The 27363-nt window shown below is 41.4% G+C and overlaps 1 protein-coding gene across 3 annotated transcripts in view; it reads left to right on the top strand.

The window, feature by feature from the left end:
- The first annotated feature begins 221 nt into the window (after window positions 1-221).
- The window catches only part of LPXN (leupaxin), a 40280-nt gene continuing 13138 nt past the window's right edge, over window positions 222-27363 (top strand). Inside the window, exons 1-5 of one of the 3 annotated variants that reach the window (XM_039245058.1) lie at window positions 222-462; window positions 9147-9304; window positions 15144-15190; window positions 23007-23106; window positions 26483-26650. In XM_039245058.1, coding sequence (XP_039100989.1) covers window positions 447-462; window positions 9147-9304; window positions 15144-15190; window positions 23007-23106; window positions 26483-26650 — 489 coding nt within the window. In that variant the 5' untranslated portion in view covers window positions 222-446. Of the gene's footprint in view, window positions 463-2995; window positions 3142-9146; window positions 9305-15143; window positions 15191-23006; window positions 23107-26482; window positions 26651-27363 lie in introns of those variants that run through there. The other 2 variants (XM_039245059.1, XM_039245060.1) reach the window with 2 other exon arrangements.

The raw sequence follows: 27363 nt of genomic DNA, 5'->3' as shown, positions 1-27363 counted from the left end.
TTTCCCCGCCTCGCGCGCACCCTGGACTGGCTGCGCGCGCACCTGCCTCCCTAAGGAGCCGCTAATGCCACAGGGCTTTCTATCCTTCTTCCTTAAGCCGCGGAAGTAGCCTTGGCGTTCTTCTGCCTCCACCCCGACCCCACTTTCCTGTCTGTGGCCTTTCTGTCCCCAGCGCCGCCAGGTCTTGCGGAAAGAAGGGGGAAATTTTTTGAGTTGTCGCTTCTCCTTTAAGAAAAAAAAACCCCGTCGGCTGCCGGATGAAAGTCTCTGAAAAAATGGCGGCCGTAGAACAGAGGCGGGGTCGTGAGGGCAAGTAGGCCCCGCCCCTTAGCGCATGCGCAGGGACAACTTGTCAAAAGGCATCTTGGGAGATGAAGTCCTGACTATCCTCAGCTTTGGGAAGATAGGCCACCAGAGGCGCAGGGGATGCTGGGAGGTTTTGAGTGATGCAGGATGGGAAAGGTAGTTGACTCTTTCTGCAGTAGGCGTTTGCTCTTTCAAGGAGGTAGTATTTCCGGGTTCGGCCGCGACACTTACACAAATCCCATTACAGTTCTCGGGGCAGTTGCTGGTTGGGATAGCTTGGGACGATTTTCCTGACTTTCTTAATGGGCGACGGCGAAACATTTCTAGGATGGCCACGTTAATAGCTTTTAGCCTGGGTTGGTCATTTTGCACGTTCTGGCGTTCATGTCTGCAGTATACGCCTCGTCATCCTGGGTGTGACCCGTGAGCTCTTGGAGGTCAGGCACTGAATCTGGATCCGTCGGGTGCTAGGGGCATAGCACAAACCCGCTTCTAATTTGGTTCTTAATGAAAGTCCGTGGAGGGGCGCCTGGGTGGCTCAGTCAGTTAAGCCTGGGACTTAGGCTCAGGTCATGATCTCACAGTTGGTGGGTTCCAGCCCCACGTGGGGCTCTGTGCTGACAGCTCAAGAGCCTGGACCCTGCTTTGATTTTCTCTCTCTCTCTTTTTCTCTCTTCTCCCTCTCTCCCCCCACTCCTTCCTCTCTCCCTCTCCCCCACTCCTTCCCTCGCATTCTGTCCATCTGTGTCTCTCAAATATAAAAGTTAAAAAAATTTTTTTAAATAAATGTTTGTGGAAAGGATTCTAAGAGTTGCTATTCTACCAGATGTTGGTGCCAAGGAGCTAGCGTCAGCTGCCTAAGTTGGCTGCGGTCCCTGGGCTGCAGGGAAGGGGGCAGGGTGAAGGGTTGTTAGCGTGATTCTGTGACCTACACAGAAACCCAAGGCCTCTTTCATGCTCCCTCCTTCAAAGCCACTCGGTTTCTGTGGTTTTGGATGTTTTTGCTGCACAGGAAGCACGGTCAGAATAGCAGCTTTGTCAGAAACTACCTTTCTGTCCACTAGCGTGTGCAACTGAATTCTAATGCGTCAAATAGGAGTTTCCATTTGTTTTCCAAGTTGCGTTCAGTGGCTCCTGCATTCCTTCCTTTCTTCCTTTCATGCACTATAACCAGGGAGCATTTTGAGAGACTGGTTCTTACCCCTAGAAAATAAAGCATCCAGGGTTAAAACCCCCCAGAGAAAGCAGTTGGAAATAAGATCTGGGGATCCAATTCCAAATTACACATTAATCATTCAGTTAAGCTGCAGATGGAGTCTAATATTTGCAAGCCAAGTGCTGAAGTGCATTTTTCCTTAGTGTCTTGGCTCCGTTACCACTTCAGATGAGGCAACTGTTGCGTATTTGCTATCGAGTGTTCTGCATTTTCATAGGACTAGTGACATTTCAGTTGTAAAAACTATGGATTTGTGTGGATGGGAATTTTTTCAAACCCATCTGGACTTTTGGAACAGCACTGACATCCAATGGCTGCTCAAAGTAATGCAGAGTGGGAATCTTTCAATTAAAAAAAAAATCTTGTCAGAAGGGAATGAAAGAATGGTTCCTTAGATCAACCTAAAAACAGACCACTGGATTACAGAGGAAAGATCACAGGTTTTGAAACTAATTCTGGCTTGGGGCGCCTGGGTGACTCGGTTGGTTGAGTGTCTTGACTTCAGCTCAAGTCATGATCTCATAGTTTGTGGGTTGGTGGGTTCCAGCCTTACATAGGGTTTTGCACTTCAGACTCTCTCTGTCCCTCTGGATTACAGTAAAGCTACCTATCATTCTGTTAACTTCAGCAAGTTACTATTCCTTGAATTAATTTCACCACTGGTAAAGATGGAGATAATATCTGTATCAGAGGACCATAATTACAGTTCTTCACACAGTCTTCTCATAGTAGGCCTTTTGTAAATGTTTTATTTCATTCGAGGTGAATAAAATCAGAGTGGCAAAAAAGACGAACATTAATCTCAGGGTCCTTTTTCAGAGAAATTGCTAGAAAGCAACAAAACGAGGCAGAAAATGTGCTTCACTGAGACATCTGCAGGTTAACACCTTGTGTCTTGTCTTCCAGTTTCATTCTTCAGGACTACTATAGTTGTTGTGTTTTGTACCACAGAAATAACCAGACCCTGAAAATCCAAATGTGACCACTACTTTGCCCTGCTTTTAATGGATTTACATTCTATTCAGGGAAGCATAATTTTCAGGATAATTAAGTGAATGAAGACAGCAAAATGAATTGGGTGCTGGTTAATTGATAGAAGTTTTATGAAGGAAACTGCTTTTGTGGTCCCCAGCTTCACCTGCACACACTTGCATGTGTGCGCGCGCGCACACACACACAGCAGGTTTTCTGATGCATAGCCTCAGTGGGATATCCACACTGGAGGAAAAACACAAGTGCACATCTGCCCCTCCCATGAATTCAAGATGAATCCTGGAGCGTAGTAGGTGCTCAATTTTTTTCAAAGTTAATTTTGAATCTTTAGTACCCTGTCAGATGCACTAACAGAACTGAAACCCTACTACCCATCTTTCTATGTCCCATTTATAGAACCCTAACTAAAAAAAAAAAAAAAAAAAAAAAAAAAGAAAGAAAAGAAAACCTCACCAAATCAAAAGAGAGGAAGTTCTACGCAAATACAGGAACCAAAAAGGGTTATAGAGGCTGCCTCACACTGTCTCATTCAGTTCCTCTGCGGTCCTCTTCAGCACATGCCAAAACAGTTTCCTCACACCGTGTGGGACCAGCACATCTTGGGTGTGTGACAATGGAAGAGTTGGGTGAGTGAAGACCTTCCCGGAGGGGACGCTGAAGGGATGAAGACTTGGCTACCATCTCTGTGCAGTGGGGTGTCCTTCTAGCCAGGGGGAGGGTGCCGCTGGAAGATTTTTGTTTCTACTTCCTTGACCTCAGCCCAACCAAGGGTGAAGGATTGTTTTGGGGAACTATGGGCTCACTGCTTCAGTGGCACAAAGAGGCAGAAGGTTTGGTACTTAGCAGAGTAAACCACACACAAATACTTTTGGACTGAGTTGTTTTTGAGACTGTCATTTTATTATGAGTATTTGCCCCTTGGGGGCTATTGGAGGTCATAGGGTGGTCACGCAGTTGGCACCTGCAGAGATATGATTTAGGAAGGAAAAAAAAAAGGGAGAGGAATATAGGGTGTTGGTGAGGAGAAGAAATGGAATAGAAGAACAAGAATGAGGCATCTGTAAAAGTTGGAGAAAGCCCAGGGTGGATTCACTTGTTGCATGGTTTAGTATTAAATCAAGGAGAATTAGCACTATAATGCCAGTGATTCTGTTGCTAAGCTCTTTATTATCATTCAGAATTTCTCTGAAATTCTGAAGGAACAGATTACTATGGCCTGCAAATAACTCTTCCCCTTCAAACAATTAAAACCAGCAGTGAAACAATTGGCCACGTGGCTCAGAGAGATCCCTGACTTCAAATCTTTGGAGTAATGGGAGCTTTGTCATTCTTGGGATTCATTCCTTATCCTCGGCTGACTTTTGTTGCTGGAATCCTTCCTAACACTGAGTCACTAACCTTTACTCAATCTCCAAGCTGTATTAATTCCATAGTGTTCTGGGTTTTTGTATGTCTGGTGTATGTCAAAAGTATGAACAACAACAAAAAACATATCTTGCATATTGTTGTTTTGTTGTTAATTATTTGGAGTGTTAGTTATTTGGAATGTAATTTGAGAGCCAGAGGAGCAGAGAAAAGAAGAAAGGCAAATTATAGAAGGAAAGAGATATTAATGAAGATGGAAAGGTGGTATTTAATAAAAGCAAAACTATTTTGCTGATTGTAGATCATGTTTTGGACTTGGAGTAGAATCCACATTCTTATTCTGTGTGAGGATTGGGGAAGTTCACATTTCTGACTAATTTCAAATTCCAGTTCGCTAGAATCTAGCCCTTCTTTCTTATTTTAGCAACACCCAATGGCTTTCATGCAGGTAGTTCAAAGAGGAACTAGTAGTAGTCAGTGAGTTAAGCTAAAATGACGTTTTTACATGTATTAATCATGTTAGTGTCTGAAGCAACTCTTTGAAATAGGTATTATCCACATTTTATTTCCAATGAGAAAACTAAGAAAAATGATAAACTTGTTCAGTACTGCTCTCAGGAACCCCTAACACCAAAGCTGATTAAGCTACAAGGTGTTCTTCTATTGGTTTTTTAAATGTTTGTTTATGTTTGAGAGAGAGAGAGAGAAAAAGCGCAAGCCAGGGAAAGGCAGAGAGAGAGGGAGAGAGAATCCCAAGCAGACTCCATGCTCTTGGCACAGAACCTGATGCAGGGCTCAAACCCATGAACTGTGAAATGATGACCTGAGCCAAAATGAAGAATAGGACACTCAACCAACTGAGCCACTCAGGCGCCCCTGTCCCATTTTAGAAGTGTGTTGTTTCAGGTGCTCCAGCCAATAGAACGACCCAGATACTTAAAAAATTAAAAATTAGATTTGGACAGTTTTACGCTAGTTGAGCAGGATGAATGGTAGAGAAAACTGGTCCAGAAATGGAGAAAGTACCAAGCTGCCTGGAAGGTGACAGGTTAGCAAAGGCAGGCAGATACTTCCTTTTTTGCAGCACTTCCTCCCAGGTGGCTAGTTTGCAGCCAGCAGATTTTACCTAAACCTTCATTACTCAGGGAGGCTGGCTAACGGGGAGCCAGGAGCGGACTCTGGCTCTGAATGAAAGCATCACAAGCCACTGAGATCCTCCAAGAAAACGCAATTTACTCCTTTCGTGTTAACGTTGACACGATTTGATTTCCGCAGATGAAGGGCAAGAGAGGACTGTGGAGTTTTCGGTCTAATACCGGCTGCCACCCCTCGTAACCCGGCATTTGTCATACTGAAATTAGTCATCTTTAAATTACAGAATCTGGCAGAAGGCAAGATGATTTTGGGTGTTGGTGCGATGTGCACTCAAAGGAAACAGGAAGAGAAAGGCCTGTTAACTCATGACCCATCAGGGAGAGTTTCACTAACTTGGTTTGTTGGTGCTTCTCAGGGTAGAGGTAAGGTTTCTTCTCTGGGTCATGGAGGGTCTCCCCTCCCCCCTAATCTTTATTGTAAGTGCTTTTTTGTTTTGAATCCAAGAAGATCTATGACTTTTGGTTGGAGTGAAGCTTAGAAAATAGAAAAGGCAGGCGGCTATGTCTTAATAGAGGGGCACAGAATAAAAATTTGGAACTCAGAAGTTTGGCATTCAATCTGGCTAGTAAGGTTATGAGAAAAAAAGTTTTACTTTCTCTTTCTACTTTAGTTTTTTTTTGTTCCTCTAAAAAATCTTTTATTATGAGGAATTTTAAAATATATAAAAGTAAAGAAAAAATTTAATGAAATCTAGCATACTCATCAACCAGCTTAAACAATCATCAGCTCTTGGCTAATCTTATTTCATTAATACATCCATCCATTCCTCTCACTTCTTATTATTTTATTTAAAAAAAATTTTTTAATGTTCATTTATTTTTGAGAGAGAGAGAAAGTGTGCTCATGGTAGGGAGGGGCAGAGAGAGGCAGAGAATCTGAAGCAGGCTCCTTGCTGTGAGCTCAAAGCCCCATGTGCCTGATGTCAGGCTTGAACTCAAGAACTGTGAGATCATGACCTGAGCCAAAGTCTGATGTTTACCCAACTGAGCCACCCAGGCACTCCACTCTTAGATTACTTTTTTTTTTTTGGTTACTGTTTTCTTTTTTTTCTTTTTTTTTTTTTTTTTTTTTTACAAATAGTTTATTGTCAAATTAGTTTCCACATAACACTCAGTGCTCATCCCCATAAGTGTCCTCCTCCATGCCCATCCCTCCTCCCCCCCACATCCATCAGTCCTCAGTTTTTGTCAGCATTCAAGAGTCTCTCATGGTTTGCCTCTCTCCCTCTCCCCCACCATTTCCCCCCTTCTTCTCCCCCTTGGTCCTCCGTCAAGTTCCTCCTAATCCTCCTATACGTGCAAACATATGATATTTGTCCTTCTCTGCCTGCACTCCTAGATTACTTTAAAGTGATATCAGATATTATATTCATGTCATTGGTAAATAATTCACCATTAATCTCTAAAATAAATATATCCATATACAAATAACCATAATAGCATCATTACTCACAAAATTCGTAATAGTTCCTTAACACCATGAAACACTTAAAATGTTAACAGAAATTACTTACTGTTATCAAATATCCTTTATACACCTAAAATAAGGTTACAGTGCTTAAAGTATTGAATATTCAGTGTTCAATGTCCCTCATTGTTTCTTTTTTATTTATTTAAGTTCATACATTGAAATTCATTGTGTTTCTTAAATTTTTTAATTTCTCAATTTCCCCTCCATGTCTTTCTTTCCACTGCAGTTTATTTTTTGAAGGGTAGTTTGCCTTGAAGAGTTTAACTCAGTTTGCTTATCTCTAAAATGGTGCATAAACTTAAAAAAAATTTTTTTGAGATGGGTGATTAAGAAAGATCTGTAGAAAATTTCATTTGTAATAAATTACTAGATCTTTTCTTTTTTTAAATTTCCAGTTAGTTAACAGAGTGTAAGATTAGTTTCAGGAGTACCGTATAGTGATTCAACGCTTACATCACTGGGGCTCATCACAACAGGTGCACTCCTTAATCCCCTTCACCTATTTCACCCACCCCCACCCCACCTCCTCTCTGATAATCATCAGGTTGTTCTCTATAGGTAAGAATCTGGTTCTTGGTTTTCCTCTGCCGCCCCCGCCCCATCCCCATGATCATTTGTTTTGTTTCTTAAATGCCACATACTCTTGAAGTCATATGGTATTTGTCTTTCTCTGACTGACTTATTTCACTTAGCGTGATACTCTAGCTCCATCCACATCTTTGCAAATGGGAAGATTTCCTTTTTTATGGTGGAGTAATATTCTATTGTGTGTATGTGTGTATATATATATTTTGCTGGTTTGCTGCTTGCTTCTATACACACACACACACTATATATATATATATATATATATATATATATATATCCCATGGTGTGTGTGTGTGTATGTGTACATATATATATATATATGTACATATACACACATATACATATACATACCACATCTTCTTTATCCATTCATCAGTTGATGGACTTTCGGGCAGAAATGACTAAATCTTTTCTTATGCCATTAAGAAATACCCATCACCCCCGACATCTGAAATTAAAGAAAATCTGTTTTATTAATGACCTGTGAAGTTCATTTCCCTCATCCGAGGACTTCAGAACTAGCCAGATCCTTAGAAATAGTATAATCCAGTTTTGCGAACTTTAAGAAAACATGACCTGTGGTAAGAAATCCACCAGGGATCCACTAATGGATTGCAACCCACAATTTGAAAAAAACTTGAAATAGAATTACTTCATTATGCAGGTGAGGAAACGACTTTGGAGTAGTCATGCCAAGATGGCCCCGAGAATCCATGTGAGGATGGGGACTGGAATTTTTTTTTAATGTTTTGTTTATTTCTGAGAGAGAGAAACAGTGTGAGCAAGGGAGTGTCAGAGAGAGAGGGAGACACAGAATCTGAAACAGGCTCCAGGCTATGAGCTAGCTGTCAGCACAGAGCCCGACGCGGGGCTCAAACCCACGAACTGTGTGATGACCTGAGCCGAAGTTGGACACTTAACCGACTGAGCCACCCAGGTGCCCAGGGGGACTGGAATTTTTGACTTGAAGTTAGTGCAGGGGCTGGGATCAGATAGTCCAGAATCAGTCAGACAAGATCTATGTCAGTAGCAACAGAGACAAGTTGTCTCTTTCTTGATCTACAAAGTTAGGACAATAATATCACCTGCCTTAAAGCATTAGGATGACTAAATGAAATATATACATTCCTGAGCATAGTGCCTATAATGTGTTAATTTGTATTATTATTATTAATTTCATCCTAACAGAAAAGTGATAGTGTGCTACTTGTAACGTGCATTGGTTTTCCTTAAGAAAACTACAAGAGAGGCAACGAGTATTAGGATTGCAATATCTTGCTTGATTTTGCAATACCTGTTTTCTCTCTGATCCCTTTTTTCCCCCTATACCCTAAAAAACAGAATACTTCTACTTGGTTTTGACAATTTTGTCATGTGCTTGGGATGTAAGAAAAAAAAACAGCGTTAAAAATAAGTGTTACTGTCTGGTATATTTCTTTTTTTTAAGTTTATTTTGTTTATTTTTTGAGAGAGAGTGCACACACAAGTGGGGGAGGGGCAGAGAGAAGGAGAGACAGAATTCTAAGCAGGCTTCGCACCATCAGCGCAGAGCCTGATGTGGGGCTTGAACTCACCAACTGTGAGATCATGACCTGAGCTGAGATCAAGAGTAGGACACTTATCCATCTGCATCACCCAGTCTCCCCACTGTTTTGGTATATTTAGAAAAAAAAAGTAATATAGTTACTTCCATTTTCTGATAGGAAAAACTTATAAGATATACTTTTTTCTTATTGGAGATGTTTGTGGGCAATCCACCCAAAGTGAATTATAAGAATTAATATGCTGCATTATAAGAAGTCCAATTCTTGAGTGATGCTATGAAATTGAATGCAACCATAGAAATAAATCATAGCATGTGGAGACATTAAACATCTTCTGGTAGAATAGACCACATTCTTGAAGTAAAATAAGGAATAAGAGAAAATATTTGAAAATAGCCTTAACCCAGGAGAAGAAGGAGATGAATAGAGGCACAGTGGGGATATTTAAGGGGGAAAATTATCCCAGAAATCTTCCACATTCTGTATTATGATTCTCTTGTATCTTATAGATGCCTTATTGGAGGAACTGGAACGCTCCACTCTCCAGGACAGTGATGAATCCTCCAACCCAGCTCCTCTTTCCCTGGATCAGCATTCCAGAAAGGAGAATGACCTTGCTGAGACTTCAGGGGTCCTTTCTGCTCAGAGTGATACAAGTCCCTTGCCGGTAACTTTTCATTTATTGGAGTACCTTTTTTTTTTTTTAATTTTTTAAAAAATTTATTTCTAGGAGAGAGAAAGAGAGACAGCGTGAGCAGGGGAGGGTCAGAGAGAGAGGGAGACGCAGACTCTGAAACAGGCTCCAGGCTCTGAGCTGGCAGTCAGCACAGAGCCCGACGCGGGGCTCGAACCCACGAACTGCGAGATCATGACCTAAGCGAAAGTCGGTCGTTTAACCGACTAAGCCACTCAGGCTCCCCTGGAGTACCTTTAATATAAGTGTTGGAGTACATTTCTGAAAATTAGTTGTATCTTACATAAAATGATATGAAAGGAGAATCATGTCCAAGAAAAGAGAAGAAGAACCCCTCAATGATAACTTAAAGGTGTTTGTTTTTGGAAAGGAGGAGAATTGAGAAAATCATTATGGAAGAATAAGCCTTTGAGAATTAAATTGTCTTCTATGAGGGCATGGTAACAGAGTCTTCCCTAATTTACTTGGAAAATTCTGATATTGTTGTCTGGGCATCAGAGATGCATATTGTGGTTTGGCTGGAATTGGCACTCTGGAAGACCAGGGATTACCTGGGAAAGGCCAAGTGGGAGCTCAGACAAGTCTTTTCAGAGTGACCTTCTAGGGCCACAACTTTCCAGGTCTTATTTTCTGTTGAATGTATTGGGAAATTCAATTATTAGCATACCTAGAGATGATGACACTCTCGGGGACCAACAGAAACAAACTAAACTCATAAGAGATGGTATTTTTAAAAAAATCCAGAAATCCAGTTTATCAGTGTCTGGTTAGAATTAAAACCATCAACTAGAATAGATACTAGTATTTGCTGATGTATATATATATATATTCCCTTCCTATATGTAAGTCTACATGAATCTATATTATAAGTAAGAGGTTGCTTGATGAGAATGGAATTAGTGTAGAAGAGGAATTAAGTAGTTTTCATATGTGGTGTTTTGAACTATGATATTCTGATTCATCCTTGTACACTTGGTATGAAATCATCGGGTACACAGACCTGAAATGTGAGTCTGTGGTTCCTTCCCCCTTTAATTGTTCTTCCCTCCAACTATATACATACAGTTTTAAGGATGAACATTTATTTCTCTGCCAGAGAACTACTGTCTCTTTTCCTCAATGCAAGATCATAGCCATAGGCTCCTAACTGGTCTGCTACCCTTGCCCCCAACATTCTATTTCAGAGTAGCAGCGAGTGATCTCATAAAACTTAAATCGTATGATGTCATTCCTTTATTCAGAACCCCATAGTGAATTTCCATCTTCATTTGAAGTAAAAGCCACCGTCTTTACACTGACCTTAGTGGGGTGATTATATGCCTTGGTTTACTTGGACAATACCTGAGTTTATGCTTGTTTTCCTGACATCCTATTATTGCCTTTGGCATTTACCCTAGTTCTTCCATATTTTATGAAGTTTTCTTATTAGTGATTACGCTAAAGTAAACCAGCATGGGTTCATAGACCTCCATTTGGCTCTTCTGACTTCTTCCAATGCCTCATCATCTAGTAGCATGAAAATACATTCAGTGAACAGAGTTCGAACTGTATTATGGCTGAATCCTAAAGATGGCTAATGATAACTCCTCTCTCTTTCCCTGATCCTGTTCAGATAAATCCTAACTGGCAAGCACCTTTTCAGGGATAATATGTGGTGTGCCGGATGTTAAAAATAAAAGCTTAGGCACACTCAGGGACAGCTAACTCCTCTGGTCATTGGTGGCAGGAAAACTTTGGAAGCTTTTTCCCCAGCTGGCCATACGGTATACCACCACTAATGCTCATGAGAAGCGCGGAGCCTCCTCAGGGTCTGAAAAAAAATATGGGAAACTGTGGCTTAATGTTATACACATTACGTTTAAGGAAATAGAGGCTAAGCATTCTTGCCACTGAGGGTAGTATATTCTAAATGTTCCCTTTAAAACAGCTCTGTCCTTAATGGTCTATGTAAGGCTATACCTATTTGTTTTATTATTTGGCAATGCTTTTATTTTTGCAACAGATGTTTTTAGCAGCATTTGGCTCAAAACAAAGCCAAATCCAGAATTACATGTTTAATTTTCTCAAGGAATTGATGATGAATGTGTAATTTGCACAAAATATTTGCCAACATTTCCTGTCCACCCCGGCATCAAGTAGAAATATTACTGCCCCTTGGAATACAGGAAGACAGAGCTATGGGGAAGAAACATCAGCATCTACTTCATAAGTTGCTAATGTAAGAAGGATGTGCTTGGTGTACAGCTGAAGTAGGTGTGTTTACAGGTCACGGTGAAGCACACCTTTACATCTGGAACAAACGACGCTTCTCAACTGGATTTTTCATTATCAGTTTCAAGGTTTCTTGTTCTTGTAACTAAAGTAAATGTGATGATTGAATTGACTCCATTCGTAAACCATCAAATAATGTCAATTTTATGTCCGTGCCACCAGAAACCTCAATTAGAAAATTTGTTCATTCCAAAATGCTTTGATTTTTTTCCCCCTCCAGTTGAAAGGGTCAAAATTCAGTATTTGGAAGTTCATTCTTCTCTCGAAAATGAAACATCTGACATTGTTGATGCCATTGTAAATTTAGTGGAAAAGTGCAACATTGAAGACAAACTGGGTTTTTGTGTGTGTGATAATATGAATACAAATTTTGGTGGAGAACAGAATTGCGGTAAAAAAAAAATGCTCATTCCATATTTAAAAACCTATGCAGCAGAAATGTGCTTGAATTGGTTGTGATATGCACAAAATTCCTGACCGCATCCAATCTCCAGGATTCTACCAATCAAAATAGAAACTGCAAATGTCAAAATTTACAGATGTATATTTCCACAATCAGAATATTTATGTATTTAACTCATCTACAAAACTTTTGTGACAGAAGGTGATGTTGAATACGGAAGCAACATTTTGGCATGGCTGCATTCATTTTCTCTCTGTATTGCCTATCAATAAGATTTTAGAAGTGCCTGAGCCTCTGAAAATAACACTTTGTAAAGCAACTTAAATATAGGTTGCATTATGTGGAAAATCAGTCCAAAATATTTAATCGAATTATTCAGTGAATGTAGCATGAAAATTCAGCTTTTGAGCCTTTCAGCAAGTTGCAATTATGTAAAACAAAGCTTGCAAAAAGGAAGGAGCTCAAATTTCTCTCTACAAAAGCTGGGGAGGAATTGAACAAGTTAACAGATGAGAGCTCAAATGGTTTAATTACCTAATTTGAAAATTGTGCTTTGGAAAAATCTTGTCTTTGATAGCGTTTCTAATTTTAATTGGATAAATTCATATTCTCCACCAGACTGGGATGAAATTGTGAAGGTCTATGATTTTGCAGTATCTACATTTGGCAAAATGTTAAAAAGAATCACGAATAGAGATGACTTAAGAGCTCTGTCTTGTAAAAATATTATTGAAGAAAGGTGCTTGGATGGAGGTAGAAATACAGCACCTGTGAAAATACTGGGGCAGAAATATTTATACATTTTAATATGAGAAACAATTGAGAATATCCTCCATTTAGCAGAATTTGCCCTGAATTTATAGGCTAATCAGCATCCATAGTGGGAATATTTTCTCAATTAAAAATATTATGGTCTACAGAGAAGCATCAGTTAAAAGTGTCAACAACTTCAAAATACATTAACCATAAAGTGCAGCTCCTTAACTAGTTTGCAATACTAAAAAAATATGGAAATAATAATATCATATTTTATAAAATTTTTTCATTAGTTTATTTATTTTGAGAGAGAGAGAGAGAGAGAGAGAGAGCAGTGGAAGGGCCGAGAGAGAGGGAGAAAGAATCCCAAGCAGGCATCACTCTGTCAGCAGAGAGCACGATGCCCGATGTGGGGCTTGAACTCACAAACCTTGAGATCATGACCTCCTGAGCCAAAATCAAAAGTAGGGCATTTAACCAATTGAGCGATGCAGGTGCCCCAATAAGATCATAAGATCATATTTTAAAAAGAGACATCTTTCAGAAAAATTTCCACATCACAGTGGAGACAATGATGGATAGGTAACCAATTAAGGTATATGAATCTATATCAAGAATAATTACTTACTGTGCTGTTTAAAAATGTTCAAATAATCAATGTAAAAGTTGTTTTTAAAAAATTAATGTTTAGGGGCGCCTGGGTGGCTCAGTCGGTTAAGCGTCTGACTTTGGCTCAGGTCATGATCTCACGGTTCGTGGGTTCAAGCCCTGCGTTGGGCTCTGTGCTGACAGCTGAGAACCTGGAGCCTGTTTCAGATTCTGTGTCTCCCTCTCTCTGACCCTCCCCTGCTCAAGCTGTCTCTCTCTCTCAAAAATAAACAAAACATTTAAAAAATAAAAAATAAATAAAAAGTAAAAAAATTAATGTTTAGAGACACCTGGTTGGCTCAGTCAGTTAAGCAACTGACTCTTGATTTCAGCTCAAGTCATGATCTCACAGTTTGTGAAACAGTGCGGAGACTGCTTGGGATTCTTTCTCTCCCTCTCTCTCTTCCCCTCCCCCATTTGTGCTCTCTCTCAAAATAAATAAACATTTTAAAAAAATTACTGTTTATAGTTGTGTGTCATCTAAAAATGTTCTAGAGAATTTTATTTTTTTAAGTTTATTTATTTTGAGAGAGAGAGGCAGAGAAAAAAGGAAAGAGAGAATCCCAAACAGACTTCATGCTGTGAGTGCAGAGCCCGATGCGGGGCTTGAACTCATGAACCGTGAGACAATGACCTGAGCCAAAATCAAAAGTCAGACACTTAACTGACTCAGCCACCCAGGCGCCCCTAGAGAATTTTATTCGAAAGTAAGTTTTCAAGAGAATTATTTGGTAGGTCCATCAATATAATAAAACTGAATTTGGGGTCAAGAAATACGTATTTTAAAAGCTGGATAGTGTCAATTATTTTTGGTACGCACCCCTCTTTCGCTTTTAAGAACATCCCAGTTGGAACCATAGATTATATAGTCACCCTACCTGCTTGATCTGGCCCCCTTACTCCCTGTCCCCATCTTACCAGTTCACTGTGCGGCCACTCTGGCCTCCTTTCTGTTGCACAGATGCTCCTGGGTGCTGGCTGCCTGGCCATGTTCCCCCTGGTCTGCTTACTTCCCTTACCTTCCGTGAGCCGTCACTCAAGTGGTGCCTTCTCAGCGAGTCCTTCCCTGATCGATAGATACATTTTTCATTGCCATCTCTTCCCCATTTCTCATGTCCCGCCCCCCTGATTAGATACATCTTACCGAATGTAGTCTTTTTTCCCATTAATTGGTTTATTATCTGCTTCTCAGCACCATAATGTCAGAGGCAGGGGAGACAGTTTTTGTTTGTTCATTTCATTTTGTTTTTTTCATCGCCGCATCCCTGGCCCCGGCACATGACAGGCGCCCAATAAATATTTGCTCAATACATAAACGAGTTGCTGGTCAACTACCATTTAGAGATGCACATTTTTTTTGTGTGTGTGTTAAAGTTAGTCATGTTATAGTCCCCCCTAGACAACATCCTAAGTAAAGGAAATGCTCTGATTCATTTTGTTGGTTTTATGTTTTCTATCTGAGTACCACCAACTTCTCTGTTTTCAGTGCTTTTAGGGCACGGAGGGGGATGCTGTTAATTTGTTCACATGCTGGGTGTTCTGCTTTGAATTTGGCCTTATGCTATGGGATGTCTGGTACTGCTCTGCCTTGTGAAGGAAGATGTCAGAGATATGCTAGTTATCAGTCCTATTTAGAAGCTAACAACACCCCCTAATTCTGGGTGCAGACGAGTGACAACATTCTCGCAGCAGAAACTCATTCTTTGCTCTTCTCTGTCTCTTAATATTTCTTAGGTGCAGCTCGTGTATACTACCCATATCCGGGAGCCCAGTGTCTACAGGTATGTTTTTAATTCACCATTTTAAAATATTAAAGATATAAGATGATTGTTATCAACCTGGGTCTGGACAACAATTTGCTGTGCATGTGTTTATTGTTAGAACTGCGGCTACTTCCCTCCTCCCCTTTCCTTTTTTTTTCTTTTTTTAACTTTTTAATGTTTTTATTTATTTCTGAGAGAGAGAGACAGCGTGAGCAGGGGAGGGTCAGAGGGAGAGGGAGACACAGAATCCAAAACAGGCTCCAGGCTCTGAGCTGGCAGTCAGCACAGAGCCCGACACGGGGCTCGAACCCACGAACCGTGAGATCATGACCTGAGCCGAAGTGGGACGCTCAACCGATGGAGCCCCCCAGGCGCCCCTCGCTTGGCAGTTTCTTAACGTGCCTGCCTTCTTCATGGGCCGTCCAGGCTGGTGGGCTCCGCTATTTTCTTCACCACCTGCAAAGGTGTAAATCCTTCGAGTCACCACACATATTTTGGCAGGGCTACTCCAAATATCATGCTCCAGTTCGCGGAAGAGGAAACACCTATAAAAGTTTCAGCAAGATGCCAACAAAACCAGAGCTAAGATCAGGTCCACGTAAGACTAGAGGGTCTCCACAGCAGACTGATGAATATACACTTGTAATGAATCTGTACTTCTTCTTTCTATATTTGTTTGAGATTTATTTAGCTGGGGGCAGGTGGGGGTGGGGGGAGAGGTAGGTGAGGTGGAAGGAGGGTGGATTTCCTTTTTAAAACATTACATATTGAAACAGATCTACTTACTAAATCATTTCAACTCACCAAAGCAGAATCAACAGTCTGAGAAAATAAAAAAGGCTGTTTTTCTTCTTCTCTCTTCAGGTACTGCTTGCACTTTGAAAAAATCAGACAGCTTTCTGGGAAACAAATGGGAGGACCTCACAAATTAAAAGGGAAACGAGATAGCAAAGGCTCACGCTTGGTAGAGTACCACAGCATACCTTATTTGGTTCTAGAATTGCAGCCAACAGTGCACACCCATGACGCCAAATAAGGGAAGGACCTGTGTTACCATGAAGTCTTTGTATAACTTCCCACCTGAACACACTTTCTACTTTGATGGGAGTAAGGCCAATTTATATTAATATAATTGCCAGATCCTTCCAGTTCCAGGAGACTGCCTGCTGGGTATGTCCCCTAGACCACCCTATCCCTCCTCCTCCTTGTAAAAAAAAAAAAAAAATCAAAACAAGCAAAGCAACAATGAAACAGTGCCTGGCACAAATAGGCTTTCAGTAAATATTTGCTTATTAAAATCTAGGAGACCAGGACTTCAATAGAAATATTAATGAACACGGGAACATAGAACAGAAAAGCCAGCACAACCAACAGTCATTTTCCCGTGTATCTGGCATTGCAATCAGTTGGTGGCTTGCCAATGGAGAAGTCTCCCATATTTCTCCCCTCAGATCCATTTCTTTCTCTTGCCCTGCTCTGTATTCCTGGGGGTGCTGACCCCTGTAGTTTGAGTTTTCCAGGCTCCAGGATCAGTTGGCTTTCACTGGAGGGCGAAAGGGATGTTGGGATCAGCAGCTACACATCCTTTCTGGCTTCAGCTGGAGCAAGACAGGTCTACTATGGTTCCAGCTTGTACCTTGGCCCCTGGCTCTTAGTAACTTTGCTCCTCCTTTCCTCTGTGGCCTAATGGCTTTCTGCTGTGGCTAATCTCTGAGTTACCTCAATATCTTCTGTTTGCTTCTTTAGTTATCCCATCACCTGTGTAATCAAATTTCTGGATTAAATTCCTTTGGCTTATTCCCAGTGTGTTTGTATTTTCCTGAGGGGGCCTTGACTGATACATTTCCCCAAGTACTGAATGATACTTGCTGTGTCGATCTATGTGGGAGATTGATATGAAATCCAGGTGGCCTAGTAAATAAGCGATAGCCTGATACAGATCCCTACGGCTGGCATAACTTGGAGCAGATAAGGCTTACAGCTGCAGACAGAGCATGAGAGTCAGAAACTAGATCCCTGCATTCTGCTTCCACCATTTCCTCTGGTTTGCTTAAAAGAACTGAACTCTGCCTTCAACCTTGAGACTGTGTTCAATACTAGTGGTGAGTGAAGCGATGTAATAATATTTCAACTGTAGGGGCGCCTGGGTGGCTTAGTCGGTTAAGCGTCCGACTTTCGCTTGGGTCATGATCTCGCGGTTCGTGGGTTCGAGCCCCGCGTCGGGCTCTGTGCTGACTGCCAGCTCGGAGCCTGGAGCCTGTTTCAGTCTGTGACTCCCTCTCTCTCTGACCCTCCCCTGCTCACGCTGTCTCTCTCTCTCTCTCTCCTAGAAATAAATAAAAAAAAAAAAATAATATTTCAACTGTAGCAATATGAGGGATATTTAGACATGTATAAACCAACAAAAATAATTTTGGTAAGAATAAGGAGAAAAAATTTCATAAAAACATTGCAGAGGAATGGATAGGGAAAAATTCCAGTGAATGAAACCCCTTGCATGAGGAATCTGTATTCTTTAACACACGTCTCTTCTGGGGCACCTGGGTGGTTCAGTTGGTTAAGCATCCAACTCATGGTTTGTGAGTCTGAGCCCCACATCTACAATGACAACACAGAGCCTGCTTGGGATCCTCTCCCTCTCTCAAAACAAACAAACATTTTTTTTAATGTTTTTTTTTTATTTATTTCTAGGAGAGAGAGAGTGTGAGCAGGGGAGGGTCAGAGAGAGAGGGAGTCACAGACTGAAACAGGCTCCAGGCTCCGAGCTGGCAGTCAGCACAGAGCCCGACACGGGGCTCGAACCCACGAACCACGAGATCATGACCTAAGCGAAAGTCGGACGCTCAACCGACTAAGCCACACAAGCGCCCCAAACAAACAAACATTTTATTTTATTTTATTTTATTTTTTTAAATGTTCTAGGCTTTGGCCCTGGGAGCTCTTTTTTTTTTTTTTTTTTTTTAATTTATTTATTTCTAGGAGACAGAGAGAGAGACACCGCGAGCAGGGGAGGGTCAGGGAGAGAGGGAATCACAGACTGAAACAGGCTCCAGGCTCTGAGCTGGCAGTTAGCACAGAGCCTGACTCGGGGCTCGAACCCACGAACCTCGAGATCATGACCTAAGCGAAAGTCGGACGCTTAACCGACTAAGCCACCCAGGCGCCCCTCAAACAAACATTTTAAAACAAACACCACACATCTTGTATTTGTATGTTATTAAAACCTCTAACTCAGGAATTAAACTGTTGCTCATAACACAGCAAAGCACTTTTACCATCTTCGAGAAGCGAGGGGACCAATCAAATAAGCTCTCATTTTGAGGCTCCTCTCATTTTAGAAGCACTTCCTGTAGTGATGGGATCACCACCCTTTTGACCTCTCCATTCTTATTTAGAATATTATATTGTTGACCCAATCACTATTAAGGTATCACAACAAAGGCCTGTTTCTCTTTCCATGCCGCGCCAGGAGTCTTGCTAAAAACTGGTAGGAAGTGTTTTGGATAAGCACCAAGGTGCCCCAGCTGTGAGAGGGACAGGTTTTTAGGATTATATACACTGTACTAGAAGCTACATTTATTTATTCTACCCTGGGAAACAGGGCAGAGAATGTGCGGACAGCCTGGCTGCCTTTTGTACCCAAGACACAGGCCTGTGGCAGCATAACTAAGGGGTTGTGACCCAAAAGTGTCCTGAAGATGAGGTCCTTTGCACTCCCTTGGAAGGCTCTAAGGATTGAATCAAGCTCTTGTGTCCTTGACCATTTTTGTTTCTCAATTAAAAAAACAAAAAATTATGCCTGGCAGGAGGCCCTGTTGTATCTAAAAGACAAAATATTTTCTCTCCAGAAGGGAAGATAGCCACTTCCTCCTACATTTTTCTTACTGTTACATACTGAAATGCAAGTAGGTCACTAGTGGGACATATTGTGACCAAAAGACAGTCTTTTTTCCCTTAAGAGAGAAATGTTATCAATCATGTTATCAATCTTTCAAATTTTTGACTAATGGATAAAAACTGGAATCTCACTGTTTAATCTGCATGTTTAAGATCGAGATCAGCATATTTTTATACAGCAGTAAACATTAAAATTTCCTTTTCTGAAACTTGCTTTTTCCTTTTAAACCTTAACTCCTGTTTCTATTAGCTTGTCTTATTGATTTGCAGATTTTAAATATTTAAATATTATTTATGTTTCAAATATGTATATATGTTTAATGTTTTTTTGAGATTAGCTCTGTTATTTTGTTTTCTTTTTTGCTTTCACTTTAGAAGGCAAAGTGGCTTTTATGTAGCTTTTATGCCTTTCTTAGGAAAGCCTTCATTACCCCAAATTATAAAAAAAAAATCCTCCATTTTCTTTTACTACTTTTATGTTTAAATGTATTTATGTCTTTAATTCATTTAAAACTTACTCATGTGTATAGTTTGTTAAAGATCTAAATTTATTGTTTCAAGTAGGTTGTCATGCATTTTGTTTCTGCTGATTTGAAATGCCACATTTACCAGATGCAAAGTTCTCGTGGTTCAGGAGTTGTTTCTGGGCTCTGCGTCTGCTCCAGTCCTGTGATCTATTTGCTGATCTGTTTCTTTTGCAACATCACACACATTTTATTGTCACTTTAGGACAATAAACTCATTAGGATGAGTTGTTCTTTAATATTTTATATGTTTTTTGGTTGGTATTGTGAACATGTGCTTTTTTCCCTCAGTGGATTTTCAAATTGGCTACCGCTGGTCTATAGGAAAGAAACTAATTGTTTCACTGTATTCTTGTACCTAGTAACCATCCTGATATTTTCTACATTCTAATAGTTGTCCAATCATTTATCTTACATTTTCCAGGTAAGTGATTATATCATCTATTTAAAAAAGAAAATAAAGTGGTGCCTGGGTGGCTCAGTCAGTTACGCATCCAACTTCAGCTCTGATCATGATCTCACTGTTCGTGAGTTGGAGCCCAATGTCGGGCTCTGTGCTGACAGCTCGGAGCCTGGAGCCTATGTCAGATTCTGTGTGTGTGTGTGTCTCTCTCTCTGCCCCTCCCCTCCTTGTGCTCTGTCTCTTTCTCTCTTTCTTTCTCAAAAATAAATAAACATTTAAAAATTTTTTAAATAAAAAAGAAAATAGGAATGAGAAGCCTTTGCCTTTTTCTTTCTAATATATACGTCTCTTATTTTTACTTTTGAATGCATTTGGTGATGCAGTCTGGAATGATATCACAGACCAGCAGTGATAGCAGGATCCGTGTCTTCCTCTTCTCTTAATTAGAAATGTGTTTAGTATTTGACCATTAAATATGAGGTTCACTATAGATTTCTTATATTTTATCAGGTTATGAAATTTCTTTTCCTCGATATTCAACAACAGGAATGGTGGTGGAATTTATTGTCCACTGCTTTTCAATTGTCCATTGAAAAAAATTTATATCAATAGGTTTATATTGATATAAACCTATCAATATGTTTATAAACCTTTTCTATTTTTTTGTATAATGTATTATATTAATCCTTTTTCTAATGTTGAACCATAACACTATCTAGCCAAGATGTTTTTAAAACACATTTCTGCTGTTTTTATTAAACTGCCCCCCCCCACACCCCATCCCACACACACGTACACACACACACTGTTCTCTCTTTGTCTGGTTCTAGTGTTGCATTTCTGTGATATTTATAGAACTTGGTGATTTTTCATATTTTTCTATGAACTTGAAAATTTACACAGTGCTCCCAAAAAACTAGTTTCTGTTTGTTTTCTCTTTCGGTAATTCATGGTTTTACTCCTTCTGTTTAGTTATTTTAGTTTTGGTGGAATGTTTTCTTTATTTTTGAGAGAGAGATAGAGACAGAATGAGCAGGGGAGGGTCAGAGAGAGAGGGAGACGGGAGGGTCAGAGAGAGAGGGAGACACAGAATCCGAAGACAGGCTCCAGGCTCTGAGCTAGCTATCAGCACAGAGCCTGACGCAGGGCTCGAACCCACGAACTGTGAGATCATGACCTGAGCTGAAGTTGGACCCTTAACCGACTGAGCCACCCAGGCGCCCCTTTTTTTTTGAGATTGTTCAGTTGGGTATTTATTTATTGGTGTCTAGTCTTTCTTATTTTTCTTTTTTTTTTAATTTTTAATATATTTTTAAAATTTATTTCTAGGAGAGAGAGACAGCATGAGCAGAGGAGGGTCAGAGAGAGAGGGAGACACAGACTCTGAAATAGGCTCCAGGCTCTGAGCCGGCAGTCAGCACAGAGCCCGACACGGGGCTCGAACCCACGAACCACGAGATCATGACCTAAGCGAAAGTTGGACGCTTAACCGACTAAGCCACCCAGGCACCCCAAGTCTTTCTTATTTTTCAATATTGTACTTGAGTCCATTATATTTTTTCCTTTAATTTTTAATTTTTAATTTCTCTAATTTGAGCGAGAGAGAGCATGATTGAGGGAGGGGGCAGAGAGAGAGAGAGAGAGAATCCCAAACAGCCTTCACACTCAGTACAGAGCATAGCATTGGGCTCAATCTCACAACCCTGGGATCATGACCTGAGCTGAAATCAAAAGTTGGAAGCTCAACCCACTGAGGCACCCAGGTGCCCCTATATTTTTACCTTTTAATAACATACTGCTTTCGATTTTGAAAGATGTTTATGGGGGCGCCTGGGTGGCTTAGTCGGTTAAGCGTCCGACTTTCGCTTAGGTCATGATCTCGCGGTTCGTGGGTTCGAGCCCCGCGTCGGGCTCTGTGCTGCCTGCCAGCTCAGAGCCTGGAGCCTGTTTCTGAGTCTGTGACTCCCTCTCTCTCTGACCCTCCCCTGCTCACGCTGTCTCTTTCTCTCTCCTAGAAATAAATAAAAAACATTAAAAAAAGAAAAAAAAAGAAAGATGTTTGTGTGTGTGCTTCCATTGCTATTTCTAGATAGGTTGAAAATTCAGTTTCTTTTCTTTCTTCCTCACAAGAGTTATTTGGAAGTGCTTTCTTTTTTCTTAAGTGGGTCGATTTCTTATGATTAATTTGTACTTTCATTCAAGCAATAGAAGAATATGGCCTGTATGATTTACTTCTTAGAATTTATTGAGCCTTATTCTGTGCTCTTGTGCACTGTTATGTTTACTAACAATTGGGCAAGTATTTGAATAGACTGTATTCTGTTTCTCAGGTCCAAATTTTATTCATCAGTAATTTACTCTCAATTATATGGATGTGAAACCAACATTATGAACATTGTCTAAACTCGATCGGTGCTTTTTCTCTGTAAAGGACAGACAGTAAATAGTTTAGGCTTTGTGGACCGCAAGAACTCTGTTGGAACTATCCACCTGTGTAAGAAAGCAGCAGTCGACAGTATGTAAATGAACGGGCATGGTCAGATTTGGCCGTTGGCCCTTAATTGGCTGATGCTTGCTCTTTATTCATACTTAGGTTTTGTCTTTCGCCTGACAGTAAGTGAATGAAGGTGTAATAATTTATAATTTAAAAAAGAATGCTATGATCATAAAAAATATCATAATTTGGGCCATTATCTTCAAGCCCTTTTTAGAAGCTGCTTTGCACCTGACTGTTGGTGGAGACTCTCCTGCCAGCTCTATGTCCAGAGCATTTCTTCATGTACTTGAGAACAATGGTCAGTTTTTGAGATGAACAGAGGAAGACATGGAGACAAAATGCAGGGAGACCGTGTTGAGATTTTTTGCCCACTACCTACTTTTTAAATACTCTCTCTAGTTTTACTCACACTTAAGGGGTTAGTAGTTAAAACTGAGGCTTCTGGTATTTTATGTGGGGCTTCACATTTATCTGAGTGTTGAGGGGTTGGGATTTTTTTCTCTCTCCCTACAGTGAGGTCCAAGAGCCACAGAAAGCACCCCAACCTCCTAAAACCTCAGCAGCTGCCCAGCTGGATGAGCTCATGGCCCACCTGTGTGACATGCAGACCCAGGTGAGCACAGTTCTGGGTGCGTCTCTGTGGCCCTCAGCTTCACCATCCCCCTTCGGATCATTCAGTTGTCATTCATTTTCCCAGACTTAATTGAATTCAACAGTAAGCTCAACTTTGTGTTACGCATTATCCGAGCATAACAGGTACTATGATATGGGCTCCGATCTCAAGGAGTGTGAAACATGCTTGGTAAAGTGAAGCATAAGCCGGTGTAACATTTATAGAATAAAACACAGATGGGTTATCAAAATATATAAAGCAAACATTAGGAAGGTAGAAAGGTCAAGGAGATTTTATCAGAGGTGGAGATGGGGTGTGGGATGGACTCTGAAGAATGGGAAGAGTTTGGATGCAAAGAGATGAGAGAGGAGGCCCTTCCAGTCAGGTATGAACCCATGAGGGCACCGGCATCTGAGGCTGGATGGAATGTGGAAAGGCCATCAGAGATCTGCCTGAGTGGGACAGCGGAGGGCAAGCTGAGCAGAGCTAGGGAGAGCAGAGTGTGGCTCTGAAAGTAGGGAGGATGAGGAGTCCTGAGCCCCATACTGCGATAAAATCGGCCACTTTGTTCTGGTCTGTAGAGCATGAGCGGTGAGCTCACGTGGCCTGGAAGGGGATGAAAATCAGAGAAGTGGGCTCAAGAATTTATTAAGGGAAGGGGTGCCTGGGTGGCCCAGTTGGTTAACCGTCCGACTTCAGCTCAGGTCATGATCTTGCAGTTTGTGAGTTGGAGCCCTGCGGCAGGCTCTGTGCTGAGAGTTCAGAGCCTGGAGCCTGCTTCAGATTCTGTGTCTCCTTCTCTCTCTGCCCCTTCCCCATTCATACTCTGTCTCTGTTTCTCAAAAATAAATAAACATTTAAAAAAATCTAAGAATTCACTAAGGGAAATACCATCTAGAATTCTTTATTTATATTTTTGATTCTTATTTATTTTTGAAAGAGAGAGAAAGAGAGCTAGCATGAATGGGGAAGGGGCAGGGAGAGAAGAGACACAATCCCAAACAGGCTCCATGCTGTCAGCACAGAGCCTAACATGGGGCTCGAGCTTCAGAACCGAGAGATCACGACCTGATCCCAAATCAAGGAGTTGGATTCTTAACTGACTGAGCCACCCAGACACCCCTCATCTAGAATTCTTAAAGTAGAGAATCCAACCACTCTAAATTGGTTGGAAGTTTTGATATGCACACATGAAGATACTAAGAATTGCAAGGCAGTATACAAAAAGGTGTGTGACTAGGGAGGTCAGGAAACTTATCTTTGTGGCTCACCTTTGGACTCCCAATGCCCGCACAGTTCCTGACACATCACAAGAACAAATGAATAAACATCAGACATAAATTTTCTTCAATCCCTGGGTACATTCAAAGCTGGGTACATTCCTCAGTGCCCTGTAGATCTGAAAGTGCTAGGACAAAAAAAAAAATCTACATTACGAGTTTTAATTATGTTGTATTTTCTAATTGACTTAGCACGCATAATGGTTTATTTACATTTAAGAAATATCTGCTCATTTTGTGAAGAGGCCATCCATTCACGTTGTGCAAAAATCAAAGGTGGAAAAGTTTGCAGTGAACTATTTCCATATCAGCCCTGTTTCCAGACATCCAGTTCTGCCCCTGTTTCCTACATACTCATTCTGGAAGCTTGTTCTACCAAGCAAATAGACATGGGTGTGAATAGATAGATATGGACGGATATGTATATGCATACAAAATTGTGGGGTTTTTTACCTACTTAATAGGGATGGCTCTCTTGGGCCTTTCAGATGTTAACCTTTTGAATGCTAATCTCTTCAACATTAAGTAACATTCTATAATAGAGGGAGGAAATCTGTCAGATGATAAGTTTCTTGAAGGGAAATGAGCATTTGGGATTAGTGAGATAATGTGAAGTTATTCCTGGCAGTACAAATAGGATATGTAGAGGCCTGAAGGCAGACAGTAACAAATCATATATATTCAGGAGACTGCAGGGAGCCTGGCTGGCCTTAAACAATGGAGGCTTTCAGTGAGTAATGAAAGATGAGATTGGAAAGGTAAAGTGAGGGCAGTGGATGGGAGGCTTTGAATGTCTGTCTAGTGGGTGCAATTGTGATGCCATGGAGGCCGTAGAGAATGCACCTGTTTCCTGATCAGGAAGTATTAGGTAGATGGTAGGAGTAGCCCAGTCGGAAAGGAGTTGAGAGAGACAGAATCAGGACATGAAGTGATGAAGGACGAGCTGGGCATCTTTTTTTGTAATTTGAGGCTTTTCCTTTGAACGGATTATAATAATTGTCTTGGGGTTTTGCGTAAATAAATCCAGTCCATCAGCAAGTTTCATATGACAGCTTCTCACCACCTTCTCCTTGAACACTGGACGAAGTCATTTTTTCTGGTTTGAACTATTAACAATAGCCTCCCTCCTAGCTGCTGCCTCTAATTCCACTCATGCTTGTCTACACGTAAGCCCTCACTCAGCTACCACGGGGATCCTGTAGATCAGATTCTTTCACTCTCGTGCTTGAACCCCTCCAGAGGCTCCATCATCCTTGGGATAAAACCCGAGTTTACCACGAGGGCTCCGTGTGATCTTTGCCTCTCTGTCCATCATCCTCTGCTGCCACACTTACTCTTACTCCCTCTGCTCCAGCTTCTCTGACCTTCTGACTTTTCTCCTAACAGCTCTTCAGCTCTGGGCCTGCCTGCCTTCTGGAATGCTTTTCCCATGAATATCAATATTTCTGGGCCCTTCAGTACATCATGAAATATCTGTGCAAATGTCACCTCCTTAGACAGTCTTCTCTGATCACCTTCATCTAAATCAATTCTCTCTCACCATCCCACCCTCTGTTACTTCTCTCTTGGCATAGAACTTATGTCTTATCCCTACCTGATGTTACATCATATACTTATTCCATTGTTTATTGTCTATCACCCAGAGAATGTAAACTCCATGAGGGCAGAGTCTCGGTTGCCTTGGGCATTGCTCTATACCAAGAGCCCGGAGCTGTGATGAACACAAACTAGATGCTCAAAAAAACATTGCAGAATGAATGGGTAAAAAGAAGATATGATTAATTGTTGACCCGTGGTCATTACAGGAGTGAGGAAAGGTGTCATCTTCGTACACCGATTTCCCGTGGTCAGAAAAGATTTACAAATGAGGGAAGATTATTCATATTTCACCCGGCCTCTGGAGTTTAGGATTCAAGGGAGAAGAAAGCATTTCTATTGGTGTTACAGTGTTGACTCTTCCAGTGCTGGGGTGAGAGGTTAGATACAGAAGAAAGGATCAGTCAGTAGAGGTGAGCTTTCAGGGTCATGCAAAGATGCCAATGAAGGGGAAATATACGTGACACTGATGCTTTTTGCGATTCTTTCCCTGGTGCCAGGTTGCAGCGAAAGCAGATGCCAGCAAGAAGCACTTAGCAAACAAGCAGGATCAGAAAGCCTCGCTGGACTCAATGCTGGGGGGGCTGGAACAGGACTTGCAGGACCTTGGAATTGCCACTGTGCCCAAGGGCCACTGTGCTTCCTGTCAGAAACCGATTGCTGGAAAGGTGGGATGGGCCAAGATGTTGGTTCTACAGCCATCCGTCTGTGTGTATGTCTGTCTCTGCCTCATCAAGGATGCTCTATCGCCTTCTATTCTAGGACATATTAGTAATAGTTAACAACTACCCATTAGTACAGTGCTCCAGGCACTGAGTTAAATGCTTTGCAACTATCTCCTCATTTAACGGTCACATCAGCCCTTCAAGGGACACTCTATTACTGTTCCTTTGTAAAGATGAGGGAACCAAGGCTCTGGGATGTTAACTGGCATGTCCAAGGTTTAGAAAGAGAAAAGCGGTAAGATTTGAAGCCTGGGAGAGCCTGACTCCAGCGTGTGACTCTTAGCCACTTGTCTGTCCTGGGAGGGATTCTCCCCGTTCCCTCTGTCCCGACTTTCCCAATCAAGTTGACTGACTATGATTTCTGCTGACTCAGCTCCAAATCATGGCCACAGACTCCTGCTCTGTATCATGCGTCACCAAGATCCACAGCAAAAAGGACTTTAAGACCTGAGGCGGGCGGGCGGGCGGGGGGGGGGGGGGGGGTGTGTGGCGGGAATGAGATGAGATGTTGAGACCAGAGGAAGGAAAACCGTCATTTGGCCTTTTCGTCTTCCGGGGAGACCTTCCAGGCGGGGTAGTTATCCCTGCCTGTCACTGCTGTGTTTGGTTTTGGTTCCCCCCACTCTCTGGAGCAGTGTAGCCGCAATGAACACTTA

The sequence above is a fragment of the Hyaena hyaena genome, unplaced genomic scaffold, assembly GCF_003009895.1.
Source record: "Hyaena hyaena isolate Hyena2069 unplaced genomic scaffold, ASM300989v1 scaffold_252, whole genome shotgun sequence".
NCBI classification, from domain to species: Eukaryota; Metazoa; Chordata; class Mammalia; order Carnivora; family Hyaenidae; genus Hyaena; species Hyaena hyaena.
Note: the sequence above shows the minus strand (reverse complement) of the source record. Positions and strands in the feature narration are given on the sequence as shown.